The 22,702-nt window shown below is 41.2% G+C and overlaps 1 protein-coding gene across 8 annotated transcripts in view; it reads right to left on the bottom strand.

The window, feature by feature from the left end:
• PHACTR2 (phosphatase and actin regulator 2) overlaps positions 1 to 22,702 on the bottom strand; it is a 208,085-nt gene that overhangs the window by 36,765 nt on the left and 148,618 nt on the right. For 5 of the 8 annotated variants that reach the window (XR_006173976.2, XM_005280397.5, XM_042848213.2 and 2 more), the window contains exons 3-5: positions 18,822 to 18,902; positions 14,759 to 14,917; positions 5,678 to 5,911 (exon numbers count right to left, since the gene is read on the bottom strand). Coding sequence is in view for 7 of the 8 variants with exons in the window: in XM_005280397.5 (XP_005280454.2) it covers positions 5,678 to 5,911; positions 14,759 to 14,917; positions 18,822 to 18,902 (474 nt within the window). In the remaining variant the exon portion in view is untranslated. The remainder of the gene's footprint in view (positions 1 to 5,677; positions 5,912 to 14,758; positions 14,918 to 18,821; positions 18,903 to 22,702) is intronic. The other 3 variants (XM_005280400.5, XM_065590302.1, XM_042848212.2) reach the window with 2 other exon arrangements.

The following is a 22,702-nucleotide window of genomic DNA, read 5'->3' as shown; positions in this document are numbered from 1 at the left end:
GCGGCACTTCTATAGAGCCACCAGACCTGGTGCTCCAGGATGGTGCGGTCAGGGGACAGGGAGCAGGGGGTGTTACAGGGGTGTTGCAGGGGGGCGGTCAAGGGGCCTGGGCCCTGCTGCCGGGGACAGGGGCAGAGAAAGCCAGGCCCCTCCCCCCACCCCCAGCATGCTTGGCCTCTATCCCCAGCAGCCTAGCCCAGACAGGGAACGAGCCCTGCCCGACTGCCAGGGAGAGCAGCCAAACGAGCTGGGGAAACGCACAGGGAAAGGACTGAGCCCCCTTTCCCCCACGCCACAGGTAATGTGGGGTGGGGAGAGCAGGGAGGGTTGGATAGGGAGCGGGGGGCCCCTGGGGGCGGTCAGGGGGTGGGGATTGGATGGTGCATGGGCCTCCTGGGGGAATGCTCAGGGGGCAGAGAGCAGGGGTGTTTGGATAGGATGCGGGAGTCCTGGGATGGTAGTCAAGGATGGGGAGCAAGAGGGGTTGGATGGGGGTGGGGGCTTTGGGGGGCTGGATAAGGGACAGGGGCCAGGCCATGCCTCGTTGTTTGTGGAGGCATAGCCTCCCCCAGCCTTTCCTACCCGGCTCTCTATACAATTTCTGTACCCGATGTGGCCCTAGGGTCAAAAAGTTGCCCACCCCCGTTCTACAGAGTAGAACAGAAGGCTAACAATGTGTAACAGAAATTCACTTAACTGTATCTTTAAAACAGCAGATTATGATGGGAACCAAAATACAGCTATTGACCAAACTTATTACAGTGAAATAAGCTCATGATACAAAAACTGCTTCCATGCTTAGGCTGTATGAAATCTGAAACAGGAAAATAACAGAGAAAGCCTATTAGGCCATTTTCTCCTCTAACACAATTTTATGGGGTAAAGACATTTAGAAAGTTCTCTGGTATAGGGTGATGAGCAGTGCATCTGGAAAAATCTGCAGAGACTCAGCTTTGTGACATTACACAAATCACTTGCTGCTTTTTTTATGTCACAAACTAGCTGTAACATGCATAAAAGCAGGATCTCACTGTAAAGCAGGTATTGCATATGAGCAGAGCTTTAGGGGTGACTAATTTACAAATCAATCAATAAAAATAAAAAAAATTTAAAGGCAGAAGTGGGAACTTGCAATGGAAACAAATAGTATCTTATTCCTGCACAATATTTAGTAGAAACCTCTCTGTGACGGTGAGGAGTGCTTACAAAGGGCTTAATCCTGCAAGATGCTGAGATCCAGCAAAGGGCTTGATCCAGTAAAGCATTAAGCACAGGGTTGAAATCAGTGAGGCTAGACACATGCTTAAAGTTAAAAATCCCAACATAATATACAATCAATCTATAATTGTCACTGGTTAATAAAGGTGAGAGTATTGAAAAATCTTCTCTTTCTTAGAACCCCTCTGGACTTGAAATCAGGCTGGAAAACCTGCAAGAGTGTTTCCCTGTGACTTCTCCTGCCCAATTTCAGCTGGGTCAGAAGTATTACCATTCTTGTTATTGTTAGGGCTGGCTGAAAATTTTCCATCAAAACTATTTTTTGGATGGAAAATTGGCTTTTCAACTAAGTACATTTTTGTGTGTGTGTGTGTGAAAAATGTTTGCTTTCCATGGAAATTTTCCATTTTTCATCAAAAAAACAAAATAGTTCAGCTAAAACCTGATTTTTTTTTCCAATTTGGAAATACTGCCATGGTGCCTCATAGGAACAGAAGTTCAGTTGACTCATGTCCCCATTCTCCTCCATGGGCCGGGCTCCCTGGCTGGACTATATATTCTAAGATGTATCGTAGCTGGGGATTCCCATGATGCATTGCCTCTCCTCTCCAAGAGGCATGACCATGGTTCCTCATTGGAGAAGTAGTCCAACCAGGGAACCTTACAACTCCCATGAGGCACCACATTAGCACTGCAATTTTTGTATAAGATATTTCACTTTTAAATAAATTTACATTTTCCATGGAACATTTAAAAGATTTTTTTTTCTATTTTCATCATAATTTGTGATGGAAAACCCCCTATTTTCAACCAGCTCTATTTATATGTATTGCCGTAAGTGTACTTTGGGCCTAACAATAGGTATAGTGTGCTAAATATTTTCAAAACCACCAGTGTAAAACAGATAAATTAGTATCTACCATCTTTTAAAGGAACATGATATATCTAATGTTGAAATAAATTATTAGCACACTATCTTTTGTAATTGCCAAAAGATCAAATGCATCTTTCAGTTATACTCATGCAATCCCAATAATTTTATGGAGTTACTTACTCCTGACAGATGGGCGCAGAATTCATATGGCCCGCATATTTCTGTGGCCTCCGTGCAGAAAAATGCAAAAGATCTGCGGGGGGACACGTGTCTGTTCCAGCATGCCTGGAGCAGCTTCAGAGACGCAAATCACTGCAGAGGGAGGGGGACTGGGCGTGTGTGCCTGCAGGGGAGATGTTGATCACCGTCAGGGGGCGGGGCTGGCCAACAAGCAAGAGAGACTCTGTCCCTCTCTCTTGATACTGCGGCTCGAGGGGCGTGGAGGAGGGTAGATCTTTTTGTTATGTAGGAGGAAGGCTCTGTCCCCGAGGCAGAAGTGTAGCAGCCTGCCTGCCTAGTAAAATGTAACTTCTTGAGAACTGAAAAAACACTTAATTAAATATTAGTATCATGTTAATGAAAATTGTTTGTTTTTAAGTTAAAGAAAATAGCTTTTGTAAAAAACCCCATATTTTGTTAATGTTCCTGTTGATGGTTAATTGAGCTCATTCTCTGAAGCAGAAATGTAGCAACCTGTGTGCACAGTAACATTGTTAATTATTCTATTGTTAGTTAACTGTTCCCATTCCCAGTCAATTCCCCCAGGAACATAAAAACCTGTAGAAGTTTTAAGGCCCCTACATTGTCAGAATGATGTAAAGCCTTATAAATGACAGTAAGAGTATGTCTATACTTGCAGAGTTTTTGTGCTGTAAATTTCACTGGTGATAGGGAACCACTGAAAGTAAAGCGCTGGTTTGTGTACTCACTTAATTCCTCAGGTGTCAGACAGTGTTTACATTAGCAGCACTTCCATCACAGTTGAGAGCAGAGCTCTAGGGCAGCTATCCCACAGTGCAGCTCTCTCCAGTTTGAGGATGGGTCTTGTGGGAAGGGAGGGGGTGATCGCGGGGCATCCGGGGTCCCTGCACAGCCTCCTCTCCCTAAACATTGATCAGCTCCAGTTACTCAGCATTGCTCCAAGCAAGGGATCATTTGCTCTGTGGAGCAGGCATTGTCACCTGGCCAGATATGTGAGCACTTGCCAAGAAAACAGGAAGGGGAGTTTCAAAGTTCCTGGGGCTTTACAGGGGAAGGGGTGGACGTCTGTTTACCTGGCATCAGAGCAGCAGAGCTGCTGGCCAGAGTGGTCACGTAGGCACTGTGGGATATCCTCCAGAGGCTAAAAGCTGTGTAAACAGGAAGAACATGTCTTCACTTGCACATCACCGCAAAAGCATCACTGGTAAGAGCTGTATGCAGGGCCGGCTCCAGGCACCAGCTTGGCAAGCAGGTGCTTGGGGCAGCCACTCCGGAGACGGGCGGCAGGTCCAGCTATTCGGCGGCAATTCAGCAGACGTTCCCTCACTCCCGGTCGGAGAGAAGGACCTTCCGTTGAATTGCCGCCGCAGATCGCGATCGCGGCTTTTTTTTTTTTTTTTGGCTGCTTGGGGCAGCCAAAACCCTGGAGCCGGCCCTGGCTGTATGCCTCTCATGGAGGTGATTTTCTTTTTGCGATGAAACTTCTGAATTTCACTGTAAAAAGTCATTGGCAAGTGTAGACGCTCCCATGGTTTTTGTGCAAAAAAAGGGATTTTTTCCGCTTTAAATGGCAAGTGTAGACATGCCCTAAGGGAATGAGCTAGGAAGATCTATGAGCTTTCTCACTTTTTCCTGTGCCAAAGTGGCACAATGGGGTTAGATTTTTACTTACCCATTAAAAAAAAAAGGGGGGGGGGACTTTTGAGGGCAAATAAAACATTTACCAAGCAGTCAATAAAATGTCAGGATAATCAGAACCAAGCAGTTCCCAAAGTACCCAGCTAGGTCCAGGACAATGATTAGCAAAACTGTATGACTTTCATGTGTGAAAGCCTGAGCGATTTAAAATGACATTCTACTTTTTTTTTTTTCCTGTTTGGTGTTCTGTAATGTAATTTAAATGAAAATCCAGGATTATAACTGGAATGCAGGGTATTAGTTACCAAGTTTTGTAACTTAACTTTCATGTGTTTAGGAAATGCTGAATAGTTATTGTGACCTTTTTCCTGTATTGTAGTTTAAATAACTTACCCAAAACAATTGAAACTGGTGTGATTATATTGCATTATTTTGACAACATTTGCAGAATTTTGCCGTATTTTTTAATTTTTTGGCTCAGAATTTTTAATTTTTTGGCACAGAATCCCCCCCCAGGAGTAGGAGTACCACCACTGAGGACAGAATCCGGCCCCAGGATAGCACCTATTTTAAGTAAACAAATAAGATAATTATTATTTACCTAAATTCAAAATATGGATCTAATCACCTTCTTCACCTGAATCCCCTGCTTTATTTCTATAAAAATCTATTTGCTTTACCTTTTCAGAAAGTTTCTCAACCCTGTAAGAACTTAGTTTTCCACCTGAATGTGGAGTACAAGCAATGCATTCTGGGTTAACGGCAAAAGTGAACATTTAGGTAACTGGTGTAGTTAATGTCAAGTTCATGAATGAGACATTTTCTGGCAACATGACTATCAAAACTTTAGCAGCTTTGTAGTGTCTTCAATAGGATTCTTCTTTCATGCTTCAAATACAAAACCTGCCAACATTTGCAATCTATCAATGGTGATATATTTGGAGAGAAAAATGCAGGCATTGGATGAGCTTTCCAGTTGGCCTAGTGCATAAACAAAGTGCACTGATTATAAACTCACTAGTGTTTTAATTGCCTTCTGGTGGTTTTAATTTTTTTTGTCATCCTATAATTTATAACCACTCTCAGTCAAAGGCTATTAGGGTTGTAGGCTTGACTGCTTACAATATCATTGCTAAATGATAGCTAAGCAGTATCCCAGAGGGTAGGTATATCTGTGATTTATCTGGCAGCATATTTTGTCGTGATAAGGGTATTCTGTATCTTTGAAAACTATCAATCAACTGAGGGAATAGTTGGCCTTTTTCAATGAGCTGTAATCCATTCTAGCACCTAGAGGCAAATATATTTGACAGTCTTTAGGGCTAATTTAGTGGTTTTAGATTCTGCCCTCTTAAGAGAGCTTGTAGTCTTGTAAAATGTATTGAATTTAGTTATTTCCAGGAGAAATATGTAGTGATACATTTCCCAGAGCAATATTTTTGGGGAGTAACTAAGATAAATTTTGTCTTGGAACTCACCCTTTCCCCTGCAGCTTCTCCCAACACCTCTACCCTCATTTTTTGCTGTTAACTGGGTATTCTACATCACCTCTGTATAACACTTAATCTTACATATACAGAAGTTAGACAGCAAAGTGATTTCTCCATTTTCAGAGGAGCATGAGCCCAATGGAGAGCTAGTAAGGTGTAGATTCATTAGTAATTACAATTTACACAGAGAATAATTAGTACAAGCATCCCCATGCACATGCACCCACCATTCTGGCACTGCCTATCCAGTACTCACCAGCTCCTCGATTTGAATCGTGACCTGTTGGCTTGGGAGGTGGGACAGGGGGCTGCTTAGCAGGAGCCTTGACTTTTTTTTTAACATGAGGTGCTTCATTACTCTTATGGCTGGTGGCGGTGGCAGCAGCAGTAACAGTTTTTGGAGGTATTGATGCTTTTTTAGGTTTAGGCTTAGACTTAGGCGGCGGTGGAGCATGGGATGCCGGTTTTTCAGGACAGTTAACAGTGCGCTCTATAAAGAAGAAAGTGAACAGAAGCCGACTGACACGGACATACACAATGTAAATGCAATGACAAGCTAGATGCTGCTGCTTAACCTCTTGGGAATCGGAAGAGAGTTCCTCTTCTCTTATTTAATAACAATGCACCACCCCAATTAAATGTTACACTAGGTCTCAACTGAAGACCTTTTTATGGAGGATGGGGCACTTACCCTGCTTCTCTCAATTTTAATCTATCCCATAGTTTTCTGAGTTCTACCCTTGACTTGCAGTAGCACTGATTGGCCTGCTAACTAAAGCTTGGTCAGTGTTAGAATCTAGGAGCTCCATTTTCCCCTCAAACAAATTCCCTGAGGTTCTTTTTCCTTTCCTTGAGAGCAGCAAACCATATAGTCCTGTATTAAATTTGTGACTGTTCTGTAAACTGGGTCATTTCCACAGTCACAGGTTCAGTGGTTACCAAACCTGGCAGTGGCTGGAAATTTCAGCTGCAGCAGCTCCTTCTCCTGTGCCACAGCATGTTTACTAGAAATGGGTATCTTCCTCACGGTACTTCTATTCTTCAGGCAGAACTGAAGCCAAACTAAATGGAATGTTATTTGGCATGGGAATATTCATCTGCCCTTGCACTGACTCTGATTGTGACTGCCAGCACTGACAGTATAGGAGCAAAATGCATAGTTAAAGTATTTCTGAAAATAGCTAACTTTGACATTGGAGGTAACTATTTTTGGTAATCAGTACCAGCTCTTACAATTAAGATCATATTAAAACCACACTCTCTGCAGGTCAAGTGGCCATTTCTGGATCTCTTTGTCCTGCCTTCCACCCTCTAGGTTACTACATCTCTAATCCATTCCCAAAAGATGAGCAGCATTTCTTCACTGTAAAGATTAGTAGATGAAAGACAAATAAAGTGTTAGACAACAATTACACTGCTTTATCTCAGGATTAGGACCAACGCTATGGTCTAGCAATGGTGAACTTGAGCCCAATGTGTCATTGGTCATCATTACACACAGCATGCACACTTATCTGTTCTCACATGTTGTGGGAATGAAAACAAACAGTTTATTCCTTTTCACTTACTGGGTTATCTAGCACAATCACTTTACACTAACTGTTGATTTTGTCATTCTTTATTTCCAGCCTAAGCTTACAACATTATGGACTTGGCTGTTCTTGCTAATGCTTTTGATACACTATTATAACAACCTTTTACAACTATTAAACTGAGGGCTACTTCTGCTCACTGACCCCTTGAACTATCTCTCTGCTCTCTTGCTTCTTGTTCCTGGATCAGACACACTCAGGGAGAAGGAGATATATTTATTAAACTTTCCTCTCCTCTTTTATAGTACATTTTCTGTGCATATCTATCTAGTCCTTACAGCACCTTTGCATCTGCCTCAAAATTCTTCCCAGCTTCCCTCTTTGATGATGGCTTCTGCTTTGATGCAATGGACGAAAGTATCAGGACAGCAGTAGAAGATATATGAAGGAAGCCCACCTATTTTTAAAAGGCAAGATTATGACAGAAGCTGTGGATGCTGTCAGTGGGAGAGAAAAATCAGATGAGAGATTTCAGTCCTATGGCTGCTTCAGTGAAACTACCAACTGGACCCTTTCTGAAGTCAGCCATTTAAAAAAATCATTAGTTTCTCTTCCCCCAGCTCTGGACTAAGGGTGCAGAACTTAAATCAATTAATAAAATATCTTCCATTAGCTCCATGCTGCCTTCAGGAAGCAGACAAACAGATTGGTCTTTAATACCACAGTCACTGGTCAGCTTTTGTGGTGTTTATCTTATGATTGATAAGAAAAACTGATTAGCCAAAATTAGATGTGATCAGCATAGGGAGGTTTCCAGTGAGCTGTGGCCAGACAAAATCTAATATACAGGACAGAAGGATGGTACCCCTTCTTCTCAAATTGCTTCTACACTGACAGGCACATACACGTAGATCTGTGTCAGGCAACCAGTTACTCAGGTCTGTAACCTGGACATTACCTTCACCCACACAGCCAGGCTATATCTAAGCCTTGCAGATTCATTTTGGACACCATCTCTTAGATATGGCCTTTCCTATCCAGCCACACAACTAGAAATCTCATTGTCTCACATCTCAATTCCTGCAGCATCCTTTTCTCTGGTCTTGATGAGTGCAATCTTGCCCCAATCATATCTATTCAGAATGCTGCTGCAAGGATCATTTCTCTAGTCCATCACTTTGACCATGTCACATCTCTTTTTGCATACAGTAGAACTTCAGTTACGAACACCAGAGTTACGAACTGACCAGTCAACCATACACCTCATTTGGAATTGGAAGTACAAAATCAGGCAGCAGCAGAGACAACAACAAAAAAAGGCAAATACAGTACACTACTGTAATGTAAACTACTAAAAAAAGTGGGGGGAAAGCTTAAAAAAATACATTTTACAAGGTAAGGAAACTGTTTCTGAGCTTGTTTCACGATGGGCAGGGATGGTGTCCCTAGCCTCTGTTTGCCAGAAGCTGGGAGTGGGCGACAGCGGCTGGATCACTTGATGATTCTGTTCTGTTCATTCCCTCTGGGGCACCTGGCACTGGCCACTGTCGGCAGACAGGATACTGGGCTACACGGCTCTTTGCTCTGACCCAGTATGGCCCTTCTTATGTTCTTAATTGAGTCCCCCAGTGTGATTCTGCTTGTACATTAGCCCTTAATCTTCATGACTATTCATTCTTTGACACTCAGCTGAGACTGACAACAGCAATAGCCATCAGAGCCAACTCTATCTGTTTCTCCATAACCATCTCAACGGTATACCAGCACCAGCTAGGAGGTGCTGTTTTCTGATTTGGACATCTGTCCACTAGGAACTGGACCAAGATGACCAACTCATTTTATAAAGACAGGTTTCAGAGTAGCAGCCGTGTTAGTCTGTATCCGCAAAAAGAACAGGAGTATTCGTAGCCCACGAAAGCTTATGCTCAAATAAATTTGTTAGTCTCTAAGGTGCCACAAGTACTCCTGTTCTTTTTATAAAATGACCTGAAACAGCCATCAGATGGGAGTAACTTTTAGTCACTATCACCTTGTAACAGATTCGGACAGTGAGCAAATCACTTGGACCAAGGCAATCCACCCATCAATTATCCTTTTAAAAACAAACAAAAACAAAGCAAATGTTAATGCCTCATTCAGAGCTTCAATCAATACTGCATTTATATTTAGAATAGATTTTCATAAGGGCCAGATGTTCAGATGCTGAGCACCCACAACTAGAGCCAGAGAAAGCTCTGCTCCTGCTGTGTAGACACCTAAATGATGTCCAGGTTTACAAAATGTTCACCATCCAGCAGCTCTTACTGTGACACTGTGGCCTGATTTTCAAAAGGACGTGATACCCAAATATGCTGAGCTCTTATGAAAATGTGACTATTTATTTTGAGTGGTAAGTGGTAACTGAAGTCTTTTTAAACCGGGGTCCCAATGGTGGCTGTTGAATCCTTCTGAAAATTCTGGCCATAATGTTTAGAAACAACTCCCTGCATATTCATAAATTTACTGTTAACTTGTTGTTAATTGCTAGGGATATTTACTAATGAAAGACCAATGTTTTTCTCAATCTATCACAGCATTATCTCATACTGTTCTAGTAGTATTATTTCTAATGCTACAGGAGCACCACAAGGAAACAACAACACAGCAGGCTCAGGAAGAGAGAACAGATAGAGCTGCAACTCAGGCATCTAATCCACATCAACAGCAAAGTCATCCCCTCCAGGAAGAGAAGTGTAACTGGGTGATGCTATGGAAAATGAGTGTTGCAAACAGCATATGGTTATCACAGCTTACTGCAAAAACGAAACTGCTGTGAGAAGAGGGATTTTTCCCTATGACTGCTTGTGTACAGAGCATTGACATAGTTAATTAAGAACATGGGGGTAGCCACTTGTGGACCTCTAACTCTTTGTCACCACTTGTATCAGCAGCACAGCGTGCAAGAGGCCTTGTGGAAGGAATCTGCAGGAGTCTTTGGGTCAGGGGAGAGAGGCTAGTTTACATATGCCTCTCAGTGGACTGGTCTGCAGAGTGTAATTCTGCAGGGAGCAAGTTCTGAACGAGAAGGAAGCAGAGAGGCTCGCCTTGACTCAGGCTCCGCAGGTCTGGAATCCCAAAGGGTAGATAGGCTCCTGCAGAAGTCTCTGGGAAAGGGGGAAAGGATGTGGTTGATATATTGAACTTGTGTTAAATAGTTTTATTCTGAAGAAACCAAAGCCCTGAAGAAAACAGAACTGAAAATCTGTGGCTGGAGAGTGTTTTTTTTCATGCCTGAGCCAGAGAGTTAGCCCACTGGCTTACATGCTCAAATAAAAGACTAAGTTAAAGGGAGGTGATAGATCGGTGGACAAATAGAAGGGGTAAGAAGCTGCATCACAATGAGTTAAAACTTAGAGCTTGGAATAGAATTCTCCGTTGGAAAAAGACCCACAGATGTTGTGAAATCCAGCTGGAAATCAACATGCAAATTTCCTGCAGTGGGGGACATGCAGAAATCCACCAGAACACACAGCATTGTTCAGCTGATCTACTGTAAATGCTTAGGAACATTTCAGAAGCTTGTGCTCAGTCTCACAGCATCCAGAACACAGCCCTGGCTTCCCACATTACTATTCTTTTTCACAGCACTAATAATCACGGCTGGCTACCAGGCTGCAAAATTAAACTTCTCAGCTCCCATTCCCATCACTATCTTGCTCCTGGGTATTCAGCCAAATATTTCCTCAAGCCCAAGATAACCATGAAGTGTGAAATTAACTAGCTGAGATAAAAACAGATTGCATCAGTTTTGTAAACTAAACCGAACGGTATGCTTAAGGGTCTAAACTAAGCCAGTGAGCCAGAGATGGAGAAGAAAGAGTAATCCTGCCAGGGGCACCGGAGGTATTATGCTGTGTAGTGAGGAGTAAGCACACTGCCTCAGGGGTGCTTGGGGAAGGGAAGGGAGGATGAGGATCATCCGTAGCAGTTACAATTCTGACACTTTTTCTACAACAAGTGTAGCCTGTGCTCTCCCTAGTGCTGCTCCCTGTCCAGGGGTGGGACAGTGCACATGAAGGGGAGGGGAAAGCAAATCCATGGCTATATCCCTCCTCCAGACCGCTGCCCAATCTGGAGCACACTGGCAATCTCCCTGCTTAGCACTTCCATAGCTTCAGCAACCCAATTACATCTACCTTCTGTGTGGGTGAACTGGAGTGGGGAGGTACTTAGAAGCTCCCTATGCCCTCTTCTCCACTCTAGTGTACCTACACAGGACAGCCATAATTAAGCTCTTCATTTTCTTTGAAAGGTGCTGGGTCATTTTCCTTTTAAAAAACTTTGGAATTCACAGAGTAAATAAATGATCTATAACAAGATCCAGGTTTCTCATCTGCAAAGGCTGAATAATCAATTACCCGTTGTATGTAAAAACTGTCAGCAGCTCCTCATTATCCTTATGCCAGGGAGGAATTTCCTTTTAAACATGCCACTTGGATGACTGACACCACATCATTATTTCAAATAGCAACAGTTACATTATTAAGCTGCCAAAGGGAATTTTTTTTACAAAATGTGAGAAGCATCTGTAAATTGACAAGCAGCAGATGGGTTTATAGTTTAAAGAATTGTTTGGCAGCACACAGGACAGCTTGGAAGTTTTATTTTGTTTCACACACTTTTGCTTAACTCATTTTACATTGTATGTTTCAATCTATTGTTTGCCCCTGTTTCTCTAACTCTACACATCACCATGGGATGGTTCTTCCTTTAACTCCTAACATATTCCATTTTCCACAGTGTTGCCAACTCTTGCAATTTTACTGAGAGTGTTGTGATACTTGTTGTTTTTCTTAAAAGCCCCAGATCCTGGAGTCATATAAGAATCTCACTATTTATTTATTTATTGATTGATTGAAAAGTTCCTAGCCCTCCTGGTTGTGGGGAAAACTTGAAAACATGAACTTTACAGGCTCAAAATCCAGAAGAACCCTCCACATTTTTTTTAATCTCATGATTTTTTAAAAACACTTTGGTCTGTCAATATTGATTACTGAAGTATGCCCTGATACTAAATGAAAGGAATTAATCCTGCCTCCAGTCCTCAGATGCATGTCAAGTGGGCAAAAACTCTCTTAAGATTTATTCACATGTACAGTACCTCTAAAATGCTTAAGAGCATCTGCCATGGGATTGTACTTCCTGAACACGTTACCCCTGAATTTTCTAGCTAACTCTGACTCTCTCATATCTTGATTCTTATGACGGAGTGAGAGTTGTGATCAGAGAGAGTGGCATGTTCCATGACCTGGGCATAGGACAGTGAGCCAGGAACTTCCGCATTGCAATTCCAGTTCTGACACAGGCTCTTTCTGAGGCCATGAGCACGTCATTTGCCTTAAACTCCTACTGAAATCAATAGGCCCAATTGTCCTCTCACTTAATGTGGTGTAAGTCAAGAGTAACTCCAGTGAAGTGCAATGGGCTTATAGACTGCTTTTGCTCAGAGCGTTCACCACTTCTTGCAGGATTGGCCCTCTAATATTTCCATCGTACTATTCAAATTCAAAGTGCTTTATGTCCCCTATGTAATATTACTAAAACTTTATTGAAGCTAGAAGATCAAAATCCCACTTTTCTTGTTATTATTACATCTCTTCCCCAATGCATTTCAATTTCTCAGAGGAATTGGAGAGAAGAGGTATCATAATAACTTATTCTTCTATTCTCAGATAGCTTTTGTGGCAAGGGTTTGGAGTGGCTCTCTACAAAGCAGTCACAGTCGGTACAGAAGGTACCAAACATATGCAGACGTTGAACCTTCCATTTTAACTAGAACTCTAAATTCTGCAGGACCAGCCATGTAGGATCAAAGCACAATTAAAATAAAATGTTCTTTTGCTCTTAAATGTTTCACGGGAAACCCCGGAGTAGGAAAGGATAAAATAATAATTGACATAATCTTCAGCCACAAAATCAACCTGAACTCTTTTTTGACAAGTTTTCCCTTCCCATTATTTTCCATTCTACTGAATCTACGTATTCCTAGTCCTGGCTGGGACCAGAAGCTGGATGTGCCAAAATGCCACAAGAAAGGCTGGTCTTGTTTTTCTGGCTCAACTGAAGGCAGCAAGTACTGGAAATCTCACAAGAAAGCCAGTTCTTAGATTTCCAGCCACATTTTGCAGCTCCAAAAGGTTTGCACAGTTTGGAGAAGGATCCAAACTTTTTGAGTGATTAGCTGAACTGACACACTCAACCTTCTGAGGAGCACTTCTCACTAGAAAAGCCTACCAGAATATTTTGGAAAGGCCGTTAAATCGAACAGCCAGAAATAAATAGATCCTGACCCTTTGCATTCCTGATACTTTTCAGGAAAGTCCAATAAACAAGTTGTAATTCAAGAGTAATTTTCCTGACAATGTAATAGCAGTGTGCATTACCAAATATGTTAGAAAAGAAACAACAATTACAGGACAAATCCTGTGACCCTCACTCAGTGTTCATTCTTCCTTATTCCATCAAACTCTTAACGAAATCAATAGAAGTTTGAGTGAAGACAGTATAAGCTAAACTGACTTCAGGATTTGGCCAAATAATAATGTTTAGCATGTATATGTTGCCTTCTACAAAGTACCTTACAGACATGGGATCAAATTTTCAAAGCTCGTAAGTAACTTAGGAGCCTAAGTTCAATTTTCAGAAGTGACTTAGGGTACATCTACACTACAGAGGGGGAGTCGATTTAAGATACGCAAATTCAGCTACGTGAATAGCGTAGCTGAATTCGACGTATCGCAGCCGACTTACCCCGCTGTGAGGACGGCGGCAAAATCGACTTCTGCGGCTTTCTGTCGGCGGCGCTTACTCCCACCTCCGCTGGTGGAGTAAGAGCGCCGATTCGGGGATCGATTGTCGCGTCCCGACGGGACGCGATAAATCGATCCCCGAGAGGTCGATTTCTACCCGCCGATTCAGGCGGGTAGTGTAGACCTAGCCTTAGACACTTAGGTGGCTGAGACGCATTGAAAGTCTATGGGACTTAGCTTCCCAAGTTACTTATGACACCGAGACATAAGCTCATAAATCACTTTGGGCACTTTTGAAAATTGTACACATGAACTAATTTCTTCAACAATCCCGAAACGCTAATGAGTGTGTATAATGGGGCCTAACCACCATCAGCTGCAAGGCAAGGGGAAGAACCCCAATTAGTCACGCTCTATAGCAGGGGAAGTGATTAACTAATTACCTCCTGCCTAGAGAAGGCAACATTAGGCCTTATAAGTAGCCTGAGGGAGCTCAATTATGGAGAGGTCTCTCTAGTCGGGGGGAGAAGCCCTGGGTTAGGGCTTAACAGACAGGATATAACAGGGGAACTAGTGAGAGGTATGGAAGGGCCATTCGTTTGAAGACTTGTTTGAACCTCCATTTGGACTTACTCATGCTTCCTTAGAAACGCTTTAAACTTTTATGTGACTTGACCAGAAGGCCAAGCCAAGAATGCCCTGCAGGGCAGTTAAACAGTTGCAGATTTGAGGAAAAGCTTTATAGAGGGTGCAGGAGACAAGGACTCTGTACAATGCTGTGATAGGCAATGAGGGGGTACCCATGAGGTGAGGATGCACTCTTACACTATCTATTATTATCCCCATTTTACAGAAGGAGAATCTGCAATAAAGACTTGCCCGAAGCCAGAAATGGACTCAGCACTGGAGTCAGGGATTAGAAATCAGACCTTCCTGGCTCCCACTTCTGTGCTCAGACCACTTTCCCCTTTATGACCCATAAAGGTTTGTGAGAATAAGAAGGATTTGTTTATTTACCTTTTTTATCTTCTTTATTTCCTTCCACAGCTGAGGCTTTGGCAGATAAAGAGCCATTGTCTTCTGTGGTCTTTATTACATTCTCTTCCTGGATGGTTTCTTCACTGATAGTTATGGTGTGCCCATTTGAGGTTTCAAAATTTACTGTTACATCACCAGCTAAAATGAAGATTAAAAAGCTGTTATCCAATTTTACAGCCCGCTCAAGAGCTAGTTCTCCATTTGTTGTCAACTCAGTGCTTTTTCAGGTTTTAAGTTTCCACGAAAGAAAAGCACAATTTCACATTAATTTATTTTATGTATAAAACATTTTGATGAAGTTCTACTCTAAGTGACTCTTAGAGTCACTTAGTAATACAGGGGTAGGCAACCTATGGCACACGTGCCGAAGGCGGCATGCGAGCTGATTTTCAGTGGCACTCACACTGCCCGGGTCCTGGCCACCGTTCCGGGGGGCTCTGCATTTTAATTTAATTTTAAATGAAGCTTCTTACGCATTTTAAAAACCTTATTTACTTTATATACAACAATAGTTTAGTTATATATTATATACTTATAGAAAGAGACCTTCTAAAAACGTTTAAATGTATTACAGGCACGCGAAACCTTAAATTAGAGTGAATAAATGAAGACTTAGCACACCACTTCTGAAAGGTTGCCTGCTGTAATAGTATGTTTTAAGGCTCCCCATTCACTGAGTTTGTGACTTCCAGATCACATGTGCCCAGTTAACAAGTAACACAGATTATTATCATCCAACTTCCAGCCCTTCAAACTGAACTTTGAGAGACGAGATGAATTCTAAGTCATGCATCAGACAAGTAATAAAGATTATGCAGACCAAATTTTGCCCTAGCTCTTACAACAGATTATCTTTACTTACTAATATTTAACTATGGTTTCCTCAATCCTCTTAAGAACCTTCCCTTAACACACACACCCTCCCTCCAGTGCATCTTGCACCACACTCTTTGCCTCCAAACATCTGGAGGATGTTAGCTACTTATGCTGTCCTTGACTAACTACAATCTCATTTCCACTCCTCCACTTCTGTCCTTACTAAGATCAACAACAATGTTCTTTCTGGTCATTTCTAAGACCTTTCTTTTACCTTTCTTCTCAGGTGTCTGCTGCCTTTTTCCTCCTACTGAATTCTCTCCCTACTAAGATTCTATTACTCTTTCTATCTCAGTTCTCTTCTTCTGTCTCCAAATGCTGTTTTGTTGACTTTTTCAATAGCTTCCTTTCCTCCACCTGCTCTGCTGGAGTCTTGTGGCATTCAGTTCTTGGCCTACCCTGCCTTCCCTTTATTTCATCCTCTTACATAGCTTTTCTTACCATCCTTATGAATCTCAAATCTTGGTCTTTATCCTTGATCTCTCCCATTGCCCAGTCTTATGACTCTGATTGTATCATTCTGGCTATCAAAACACCAGCTCCCACTCAACATGATAAAAATAGAACTCCACTTTCTTAAATTCTTCTTCCTTTCTTGTTCATTACTGCGGATAATTCCACAATCTTCTTTTTCACCATGCTGTCATAGTTGACTCTTCTGTCTCTCCTTCTGTCCTTCTTACACGGAGACTGTCACAAAAACCCATCCTTGCCTCTCCACCTCCAAAGTTAAATACCTTCCCCCACAGGCTGTTCACCTGCTGCCTTCACTGCTATAAACTTGTTCTGGCTGGCCTCCCACTTCCTCCCTCACTCTTTAAGCTACACAAAATGCCTCACCAAAATTATCTCCCTCACTGATTGCCCTTATCATGCTGTCCCCTCCCACCACCACCACCTTCCACGTCTGGTTCAGACTTCTCATTCTCACCTTCAAGACCTGGCAATTTCTTTAACCTGTCTACATCTCTGTGCTCATCCCTTCCTCCTCTCCATCCTGCTTAACCATTCCCTTCCTTCCAACTTTTACTCTCCTGTCTTTGTGTGCCTTCTTTCTCAGAACATCAAGCGTCTACCCTGTCTTCTTTTAGATTGCTCTTTAAAACATACATGCTTATCACATGTAAAGCAAAAAGCGTTCTAGGAAGCATAGAAATGGACAGATGCCCCTTCTTAAACAGGGGAGAAAATATTTCACCTTCCCATCCTTTTCTCTTTTTGTACTGACCCAATCTGAATGAGAATACCAAGTACTGTGGGGTAGGGGGAAGGAAGGCTAAAGAAATAACTGCCATTGTATGTCCATTTTTAGCTCATTTATTTTAAATCTGGTTCTAATCAAAGATAGAGATTAAAACATTGCACTTACTGCCCTTTCCTACCAAAATGCAATTTAAAAACATCAATCAACTAAGCCTCACAGCACCACAAAAGATGTATTTTTAAAAAATCGGTTTTACAGATGAGTAAACTGATGCACAGAGCAATTAAGTTCCTTGCCCTAAGCCACAGAGCAAGACAGTAGCAAAGACAAACTTAAAACCCAGATGTGCTGAGTGTCATGCTCTGATACACACACACACTGCAATGGTGTCTAGAGACACGCCTCAGCACTAGCAGGTATCAAAATAACCCCGTTTCTAAATATTAATGTATATGAAACTGCAGGGAGTATAAATATTAAGCTATCCCTGACTTCACATCTAACATTCACTACACTGATTCCTTGGGTCAGTCAGAGTCAAACTTTTTTTTTTTTTTGTTAGTGGAAATCTATTTTTAGAAATATTATCCGAAACTGTCCTCTAAGACTTTTATATTCCACTAGATTCTTAGTCAGTGCCTTTTACTGTTGTCTTTTTAGTCTTCATGACAAATGGATTAATTTTAGGAAATGGAAAAGCATTGCAGTTACTAAAATTATATTAGACTAAGATTTTATTAGATCTAGATTTTTTTTTATTAAATCAAGAATAGTACAAACACTACCACTGTGAATAGCAGAAACAAACAACATTTTAAAGAGAGATGTGCATACTGATGAAAACCTTCAGGTATAGTTAGGGTGACCAGATAGCAAGCGTGAAAAATTGGGACAGGGTGTGGGCGGTAATAGGAGCCCATATAAAAAAAAGCCCCAAATATCGGGACTGTCCCTATAAAATCAGGACATCTAGTCACCCTAGGTATAATTGGACTTGGGTAACAATGCCTTACACATGCTTTACATAATACATCTTGCTATGTTTACCATTTACTAAACCTGGTTGTGTTTTTAAACAAAAGGAGTTTTCCCCAAAGCTCCTTATGCCTCTGTTATTTGAATGTAGCATATGTGATGGTGGTGGAGTGTGTGAGATCCTACACCTGCTACCTCTCAATATTGGAAACACCAGCTGTTGAGTTGCTTGCTTTGGTTTACACTTGTGACACATAGGGTATTTCTACTCTGCAATTAGACACCCGTGTCTGGCCCGTGTCAGCTGATTTGGGCTCACAGGGCTCAGGCTAAGAGGCTGTTTAATTGCCATGTAGACATTTGGGCTTGGGCTTCACTCTGAGCTGTGGGACCCCTAACCCCACCTCGCAGGGTCCTAGAGCCTGTGCTCCAGCCTGAGCTCTAATTCTACATCACAATTAAACAGCCCCTTAGTCTGAGTTAGCTGGCATCGGCCAGCCATGAGTTTTTAAGTGAAGTGTAGACATACCCCAAATGGTAAGTGGCAGGGACCCAAAGCCTTTAGTTTTCTCATCCATAATCGCCATATCCTCCTCCAGCTGTTTTGGAAAGAACTGCTCAATTCAAAAATATAATCTGAATCACTGATTCCAAAAAGTAACAATAAATACTTGGCACTTTTCATCTACAGATCTCAATCTGCTTTACAAAAGTGCTAAGTATTACAGAGACCACAGAAAGGTTAAGTAACTTGTCCAAGAACACACAGCAAGTCAACAGCAGAACCAGGAACAAACTCCAGGTCTTCAGACTCCAAGTTTGGTGCCCTATCCACTTGGTCAAACAGCCTCTCCCACTTGCTGCCAGTGTTTCTCCAATCTGCCTTTTGATAGCTGGATAGCGGATATTCATTATAAAATGGAACAACATGATAATAATGCCCATGCTTAGAGTTTAAGATTTAAATGTTAGGTTATTTGTCATCACCTTGCTCAGGCATTTCCTTCAGAACTCCCTTTCTTATCAGCTCTTCTCTGCTTTGTCTTGTCGAAATCTTCCTTTCCAACACTTAGAAAAAGAGAAAGCACAGTTAAGAATACATCCATTCTGGTACTGAAAAAAAAAAACACCACCACCACCACCACCCTGCACACTCCTTGATTTTGCTGGAGAAGAGGGCTATTTTTTCAGATCTCACACACTGGGAAATATTCTTTATTTTATTAGTCAGACAGTAACCAATATCCTCAGCGATAATATTGCTTAACATAACCTGAGAGGTGCCCTAACTGTATGGGAAAAACAGCTTTAAAAGAAGTTAATATGGCCTGTTATAAACAGGAACAAAATCATCATTTGTCACAGCAAAAAAATGCAAAGTCATGTTTTTAGGTTGGGAAAAAAATCATGGCACACATTTTAATTAAGTTTATTTTTCATTAAAAATAAACAGCTTTGTAGTAATTTAAAAACATATAAAGATAGCAACATACCCACACAAACAAAACACACACCAAAATAGAGCGTAGGGTAAAAATTGATGGAGACATCTTGTTAACAGCAGACAGTGCAAGGTGAAAGAGACCATGAGTGAAATTTTCAAAAGCACCTAACTGACTTATGAGCCTCAATTTCATTTTTAAAAGTGCCAGGCACTTACAGCCAGATTTTCAAAGGTATTTAAGTGCCTAAAGAAGCAGATAGCATCTACTGGGATTTTCAAGAGCACCTGGGCACCTACTGCAATTGAAATCAAATTAATTAGGTGCCTAGTCACTTTGGAAAATCCCACTAGACACCTATCTACATCGTTAGGTGCCTAAATACCTTTGAAAATCTGGTCCTTTGAAATCCTAGGTCTCACTGAAAGTCAATGGGACTTAGGCACACAGGAGTCTAAGTCACTTTTGAAAATAGAACTTAGGTTCTTTTGAAATTCACAAAAATCATGGCCATGACAAACATACAGACTAATGCCCAGTTCTTGCAAAGAGATGTGTGTTGGTGGACACTGCCTCTGAAGAGTATCATTAAAGTCAATGGGACATGACAAAGAAATAAAGGCCCACCTGTGCACATACTGTTGAAGGATTGGGGTCTTAATCATCATAAACCATCAGGTTTATTTATGATGATAGTACTGCATTGAATGTATCATTCTATCACATAGGTTCCAGGGACAATAAAGAAGGTATGTAAAAGCTGCTTACCTGTTTTACTAATAACAATTTAGATTAAAATAAAATTCTTGCAGTTTTCAAAATCTAATTCACTTAGTTCTTACCATTTATGCTTACTGCTTCCTTTTTGCATTTCACTTGCCCTGGACAGTGAAAGTAGACTGATCATTATCATTTTCTGCTTACAGGGCCTGATCCAATCTCCACTGAAATCAACAGCATTCTTTCTACTGACTTCAATAGGCACTGGATTGGACCCATAATCTGGTTTTACTCTCCAGTTCTCATGTTGTTTTTCCAGTGCTACTGGGTAACACTTGAATTAAAAATAGTTTTAAATGAAAAATTAAAAGAACCATGAAACACTTCCTTTCATATTAGGATGTAACTCTTTACACTTTCAAAGCACTATACTACCATTACTACACATACTACCTAGAAGATGATAAGGTGATAAATAACAGTCAGCATGGATTTGTCAAGAACAAATTGTGTCAAACCAACCTGATAGCTTTCTTTGACAATGTAACAAGCCTAGCAGATAGGACGGAAGTGGTGGTTGTGGTATATCTTGACTTTAGTAAGGCTTTTGATTCTGTCTCGCATGACCTTCTCACAAACAAACATAGATAGAGCTCCTATAAGGTGGGTGCATAACTGGTTGGAAAATCATTCCCAGAGAGCAGTTATCAGTGGTTCACAGTCATGCTGGAAAGGCATAATGAGGGGGGTCCCACAGGGATTGGTTCTGGGTGCGGTTCTGTTCAATATCTTCATCAATTATTTAGATAATTGCATAGAGAGTACACTTATAAAGTTTGCGCACAATACCAAGCTGGGAGGGGTTGCAAATGCTTTGGAGGATAGGATTAAAATTCAAAATGATCTGGACAAACTGGAGAAATGGTCTGAAGTAAATAGGATGAAATTCAATAAGGACAAATGCAAAGTACTCCACTTAGGAAGGAACGATCATTTGCACACATATAAAATGGGAAATTACTGCCTAGGAAGGAGTACTGCGGAAAGTGATCTGGGGGGTCATAGTGGATCACAAGCTCAATATGAGTCAACAGTATAATGCTGTTGCAAAAAAAGCAAACATAATTCTGGGTTGTATTAGCAGGAGTATTGTAAGCAAGACACAAGAAATAATTCTTCCGCTCTACTCCACGCTGATTAGGCCTTAGCTGGAGTATTGTGTCCAGTTCTGGGCGCCCATATTTCAGGAAAGATGCAGACAAATTAGAGAAAGTCCAGAGAAGAGCAACAAAAATTATTAAAGGTCTAGAAAACATGACCTATGAGGGAAGATCAAAAAAATGGGTTTGTTTAGTCTGGAGAAATGAAGACTGAGAGTGGACATGATAACAGTTTTCAAGTACATAAAAGGTTGTTACAAAGAGGAGGGAGAAAAATTGTTCTTCTTAACCTCTGAGGATAGGACAAGAAGCAATGGGCTTAACTTGCAGCAAGGGCGGTTTAGGTTGGACATTAGGAAAAGTTCCTAATTGTCAGAGTGGTTAAGTACTGGAATAAATTGCCTAGGGAGGTTGTGGACTCTCCACCATTGGGGATTTTTAAGAGCGGGTTGGACAAACACCTGTCAGGGATGGTCTAGATAATACTTAGTCCTGCCTTGAGTGCAGGGGACTGGACTAGATGACCTCTTGAGGTCCCTTCCAGTTCTATGAGTCTATGATTACGTAAGCTTCACATCACCCCTTAAATAAATTTATCATCATTTTACAGACTGGGAAATTCATGCATAAGAAGGCTATGTTCTTGATCCTTCATCATTCCTAGTATTAGCTGACAGTGTTTTATAAATTACTTTGAAGAAATTATGTTCTGTTAGCCCAGCATGATAATATAATTTTCTCAATTTATTTGATTCTTGGAAAGAATATTAGAAATCACGTTAATATTCGCTATGAATTTAGGGTTCCTATGAACAAAAAAGGTTGCATAACAAATACATCTGACCAAGATTCTATACTCTTGTATAAGAGTTATATTATGTCTACTTATGTTACCTTAATATGAAGAGACGCCAGCATCTAATAAGGTTGAATCTTAATAATAATTTATGGCATATCACAGATATTAGATTATACATTACACTGCATTTCACAATCCAGTATTTTCAAAAAGTAAATGCACTTATGCTGGGATTCATTCACTTAAGACAATAATTAAATAAAAAAAAAAACTATGTTAGAAGACTGTTAAGAATGCACAAGTCAAGCACTCAAAAGTTAGGAAATGCCAGAACTAAGGTTGCCTGTGCCTTAATTCAGCCCTCTTGTGCCTATGTGCTATGACAAAACCTTTCATTACATGATCACATGCTATTTTTTTCCCCATAAGATCTCTGCCTCACTCAGTGCCTGGGATGAATGGTGCTTACTGAACAAGTGGTTGTTCTTTCTTTTTCTTTTAATCCTTACTATTCAATGTGTGGCCCCAAGCCTTGTTTACTGCACACCATTCAAACACTGCTCTGAAAATTATTAATTTCCTCATGGGCATTTCTATGGTGATCTCACCACAGAATCTGAGCGCATCCGAAGAAGTGAGGTTTTTACTCACGAAAGCTTATGCCCAAATAAATCTGTTAGTGTTTAAGGTGCCACCAGACTCCTTGTTGTTTTTGTAGATACAGACTAACACGGCTACCCCCGGATA

Source organism: Chrysemys picta, chromosome 3 (assembly GCF_011386835.1).
Source record: "Chrysemys picta bellii isolate R12L10 chromosome 3, ASM1138683v2, whole genome shotgun sequence".
Taxonomy (NCBI): Eukaryota; Metazoa; Chordata; order Testudines; family Emydidae; genus Chrysemys; species Chrysemys picta.
Note: the sequence above shows the minus strand (reverse complement) of the source record. Positions and strands in the feature narration are given on the sequence as shown.